At 33.1% G+C, this 5,295-nt stretch overlaps 1 protein-coding gene and 1 non-coding gene across 2 annotated transcripts; both read left to right on the top strand.

Annotated features, from left to right (window-relative positions):
- Nucleotides 1-1,121: 1,121 nt before the first annotated feature.
- Nucleotides 1,122-3,981, top strand: LOC142643734 (acetylserotonin O-methyltransferase-like). Its single transcript, XM_075818443.1, has 3 exons — nt 1,122-1,466; nt 2,073-2,557; nt 3,589-3,981. Exons 1-3 carry the CDS (start codon nt 1,160-1,162, stop codon nt 3,886-3,888), a joined length of 1,092 nt encoding a protein of 363 aa, XP_075674558.1. The 5' UTR covers nt 1,122-1,159; the 3' UTR covers nt 3,889-3,981.
- A 535-nt stretch (nt 3,982-4,516) lies between these two features.
- On the top strand, nt 4,517-4,661 carry LOC142605414 (U4 spliceosomal RNA). Its single transcript, XR_012839039.1, has one exon. It is a non-coding gene; the product is annotated as a U4 spliceosomal RNA (small nuclear RNA).
- The last annotated feature ends 634 nt before the right edge of the window (nt 4,662-5,295 follow it).

Raw genomic sequence — 5,295 nt, 5'->3', positions numbered from 1 at the left:
TTTGTTAAATAACCAAACAAAAAGTTAAGGGTCTCTCCATCTACTAACTTCTATCTATCAGGCTTTTTGTTAAATAGCCACACCAAAAAAAAAAAAAAAAAAAGCGCTAGGGTGGTCTCTCCATCCACTGACTTCTCTCTGTCAGGCTTTTCGTTAAATAGCCAAAAATAATAAAAATATAAATATATATAAATAAATAAATAATAAAATAATAAAAAGCTAAGAGTTTGATCTCCATCTAGTGGCATCTCTCCATCTATTGAGTTCTACCAAACAAAAAGCTAAGGGTCTCTCCATCTAGTCACATCTACCTTTGTTCAATTATGGAGGTTTACTGGTTTCAATTAATTCAAGCGGTTTTTGTCGTCTAATGTCTAATAAGGAACTTAAGTTCAAATGTTATCTATATCAAAAATCAATTAATGGTTTGATTTGATAATAAAAGACAATAATCATATAATATCAAGTTTATCATAAACAATATAAGGGTTTGATCTCATTGGCTTCACCCCTCTCTCTCTCTCTCTCTCTCTCTCTCTCTCTCTCTCTCTCTCTCTCTCTCTATATATATATATATATATATATAAAAATGTTGGGTGCAAGTTTAGAACAATATGGCTAGGAGTAGAATTTAGTATTTAAGTTGCTGTTATGCTAGATCTGAAAAAAATAGAGTATTGAAGAAACTCTATTGCTGAATTTCGGATCTTACAACTGCATTTACAACTCACATCTATATATAGACGTGTTAGGAGTTTAGGATAACTGCAAGCTTCAAGAATACTACAGAAGTTTGCTTCATTTCTCTTTAATTGACACTTGTCCATGAGGTGTATACTTGCATGCTTGCTTGGTGCTAGATTTTTCATTTGTTGACACTTAGATTTCAGTTGCTTCTTTCTTTGACACATAGGGAGCTACTTGTCAATTACAAATTACATTTTAACAATAAAAAGCAAGAGTACTAGTCAAAAAGTAGGACAAATCTTTTTGGCTGGATTAGCACTAAAGGAAATAAAATAAAAATATCAGTAAAATCTTGAAAGTAATTAATCATAGTGATAGCTTCATTTTCCTATTGCGCAATAAATCTTTTTGTGTATATGAACCATCAACCTGAAATGTCTTACCTAGCTCAAGCAGAATTAATAGATTGCTCATGCTAAGAGAGGAGGGAAGAGAGAAAGAGATGGAAGAAACGCAAAGAGAGTTTCACCATGAAGAAGAAGAAGAACATGCAGACATAAATATCTGGAAGTACATAATGGGCTTTTCAGAATTGGCTGTAGTCAAGTGTGCCATTGATCTTGGGATAGCTGATGCCATTGAAAGCCACGGACGCCCCATTACACTCTCGGACTTGTCTTCAACTCTAGGATGTGATCCTTCCCCACTCTATCGCATTATGAGGTTCCTAATGCACCGTGGAATATTCAAAGAGAAACTCACTACCCAAGGCTCCCCAGGCAAGGGCGGAGACCCCCCAACTTTGATTATTTTTTAATCATTCTATACATTTCTTTATCTAATATTTTATCGTTTTTCACAAACTGAGTGTATAAGCAATAAATTTTAGGATTAATTATAATATTATAAACTACATAATTTGATATTATTTTCAAGTTAAATTATGAAGTTTTAAATATACAAAAGAAATTTATATAATTAAAAATTTTATCATTTAACTATTTGAATTTAACAAAAACTAACTTGGAAGCTTTATTTGAGATTTATCTAATCACGAAAAACCATTTTATGAAAAATTTAAGTAGAACGTTCACTATTTAAAATTATGACAACACAATTTATTCATATATAAAAATATCTTTATAAGTAACATAATATACTTGATATGCTATCTTTCCTTGAATTCTCTTACATTAAAATATAATCTAATATTCAAATGAGTAGCATTGCGTTGTTTAAATTGATGTTAAGTATCATATTCATATATATATAATGTGTGCGCATTATATGGGCATCTAGTCATGTTTTTGAGCGTGGAAGACAAGCTAAGTATGTTGTATTTTTTGTCTTCTGATGCTAAATCTTGGCTCCACTTCTGTTCCCAGGTTATGCACAAACGCCTCTATCTCGCCGTTTGATGAGACAAGGAGAACATAGCATGGCTGCTTTAATTTTGCTGGAGAGCAGCCCAGTGATGCTGGCACCATGGCTTAGTCTAAGTGGCCAAGTTCTAGCCAATGGGACTTCGTCATTTGAGAAGGCTCATGGTAAAGATCTATGGAGCTATACAGCAGCAAATCCTGATCATAGCCAGCTCTTCAATGAAGCAATGGCTTGTGATGCAAGGCTGGTGGTGCAGGCGATGATTCAAGGTTGTCCAGGATTATTTGATGGGCTTAGCAGTTTGGTAGATGTGGGTGGAGGCAATGGAACCACTATAAAGTTGTTGGTTAAGGCATGTCCATGGCTTCAAGGCATCAACTTTGATCTTCCTCATGTTGTCTCTGTTGCTGCAGAGATCAGCGGAGTTGAAAATGTTGGGGGTGATATGTTTGAAAGTGTTCCAAAGGCTGATGCTGCTTTCATATTGGTAAGTTCATGCAAATGAAAATGGTGCCCTGGGTGTATAGGTCATTTATGTGTTTAGGAAGCCACTAAAGAAGACCTGCTGTTCACCTAGCTGAAACACACATAAAAGGTTTTGTAAAAGGTCTTCAAGTAGTTTCAACTTTCAAATCTTTCATACCTCCGAAATATATGCTATTAAGCCTATTAGATAAGACAATGCTATGAATTTGAAAATAAGAAACATGAACAAGAGTTACAATACACGACACACAATATACAAAAATTATAGTAATTAATTAATACATATCTTTCGGTATATTTTAGTAATTTTAAAAACATATTTATGTTTAAGTTTTCGAAATAAAATCATTGAAATTATGTTTAAAATAGAAGGAATTTTTAAATAAGAAGTTATGTGGAAAGTGCACTTGCAATGTCAATGAAAAGATCGCTGATCTTCAATATCGAAATTCTGTTATGCAATTACTCATGGGATTGAATGAGTCATTTGCTCAGATCAGAGGCCAAGTTCTACTAATGGATCCTTTACCCCCAATCAACAAGGTCTATTCACTGTTGATTCAAGAAGAGAGGCAGAGATCAATTGGAAAAAGCTGTAATCCACTATCTATTAATTAGCTCCTAAACTACAAGTAGTTTACAACAAAATACTAAACAGCCTGTAGCTTTGTGACACCTTTCTTCTTCTTATCCTCTGTTTCTGCAGTAGTAGCAGTAGCTTCTGCAGTGACTTTCTTCTTAACTTTCTTTTGTTTCGATGAGACTTCCGTAGGTTCAACTCTATTGCTTTCACATCGTCCGACGCAGAAAATTATCCTAGACATATTTTTGTTTGTCATGCTTGACAAGGACATGTCAAGGATTTTATTGAGGAGTCCGAACTTCTTTGGTTTAAAATAGCAATATTGTAAAATGTAATATCATATGGTTCTCTATTAGAATCAAAATTGGTTTTGTAATTCTCAAGTTTAAGTACACCCTTTTTATGATATCTGGTCCTTCGGCTTAAGTACTTTACTTTGAAAATTGCAGTGGGTTCTGCATGATTGGGCAGACAAAGAGTGCATCCAAATCCTTAAAAAATGCAAAGAAGCAATTCCAGAGGACAAGGGAAAGGTAATAATTGTTGATGCTGTGATCCAAGAACAAGAGGAAACGGACAAGCTGACTGATGCAAGGTTGATGCTAGACATGGTGGTAATGGCCCATACAACTACGGGCAAAGAGAGGACCTTGAAAGAGTGGGGATTTGTTCTTGGAGAAGCTGGATTTAGTAGATACACAGTGAAACCAATTCGTGCTATGCAATCAGTAATTGTGGCGTTTCCATAATTTATAGTAGCTAAGAAATAAGGATTATCTCTACTTTATAATTTGAACTACCGTTGATTCTCTTTCGCTTTGTTGTTATGGCTACCTAATTCAATAAAACCAGTTTAAGTTGATGTAGTTTGCCTGGTATTAAGTGCATCTATATGACTATCGAAATTTTCTTTGCTTTTTTGTTTTTTTTCCTCTTCTTTATTATGTGTCTTTCCATCCTAATTCAATTAAAACATTGGTGAAACGAAAATTTCTGAAGATTTTTTTTTTTTTCCTTTTTTTGGCTAGAAAATATCATTCATTAAAAAAAAAGTCAAATCTGTTCCACAGTTTAGAAAATTATTTTGTAGTCTTATAATAATTTAACAAACTTACATCAAATAATAAACATTTCCGCATATTACTTCAGTGCATTCAAAATAGTAAGATATGCTGAATAAAATTAATTTTATTTAAAATTAGTTATAAAACTGAAACTGACACATATATAGGCTGCAGTGAACAAGGGAGAAACCGATCACAAATTTTTTCTTTTTTTTTTTCCTGTAAAAGAGAATTGCAACCCACATTGTTTGTGTCTGGCAGACTGAGCTGCACAGCTTAATATAAGTGTAGAGCAAAACCACATTAACAATCCATCTTTGCGCTTAGGGCAATGACGCAGCTAGTGAGGTTTTAACTGAGGTGCGTCTATTATATTGCTGGTTGAAAACTATTTCCAAACCCCCTCTTAGGCCTGGTTTCAGCCTTGGCCTTTTAGAATTTCTAGGACTCCTTACGGTTACATCTTTAATATATGATAAAGTATATTCTTTTGATACAAGAGCATCTTTATAAAAAAGAGTTACAAACATCATCCCAAATTAAGAAATGCAATTTTCTTTTAATTAAATAGCAATTGATATAATTCCTTGAATATTTAATTTTCATAATTATTTCCTGTTGGAGTTGGTAGACTTACCATATTTCTCTCTCTCTCTCTCTCTGCACGGACGTTAACTCCAATCGAATGAAATGGTATTCCTTTTCTTTCCTTTTTGTTTTACACAATGCAATGCACTATTCCATCTTGATCCTGACATAACTATATTTGTCATCAACATACCCATGGTTAATGTTTATTTTTTTTGCTTTCTAAAATATTTGGTTTTATTTTTTACACCCCTAAACTATAGTGTTCAAAATTTAATTTTGTTAGTATAAACCAATTCAAGAATTCTTTGAGTAAGAGATATATAGTCCATTTTTCTTTTATAGAAAGGTTAGAGGTCTAAGTGTACATTTAAGTTAGATTAATAAGGGTGATATGAATATGTAATTAGACATGAGTGTATGGGTTTGTATTTCCTTTTTAAGGACTATGAGTTTACATTTTAATTGTTTGTTCATTTAGACCCCTTAAATAGATTGCTTAAC

This window comes from Castanea sativa, chromosome 7 (genome assembly GCF_040712315.1).
Source record: "Castanea sativa cultivar Marrone di Chiusa Pesio chromosome 7, ASM4071231v1".
Taxonomy (NCBI): Eukaryota; Viridiplantae; Streptophyta; class Magnoliopsida; order Fagales; family Fagaceae; genus Castanea; species Castanea sativa.
This window is presented reverse-complemented; position numbering and strand designations above follow the sequence as displayed.

Excerpts from the sequence above, each read along its gene's own strand:
- LOC142643734 (XM_075818443.1), top strand. The coding sequence starts at position 1,160 with ATGCTAAGAGAGGAGGGAAGAGAGAAAGAGATGGAAGAAACGCAAAGA. Across the intron at positions 1,467-2,072 it reads CACTACCCAAGGCTCCCCAG|GTTATGCACAAACGCCTCTA; the intron begins GCAAGGGCGGAG and ends TTCTGTTCCCAG. Across the intron at positions 2,558-3,588 it reads CTGATGCTGCTTTCATATTG|TGGGTTCTGCATGATTGGGC; the intron begins GTAAGTTCATGC and ends TGAAAATTGCAG.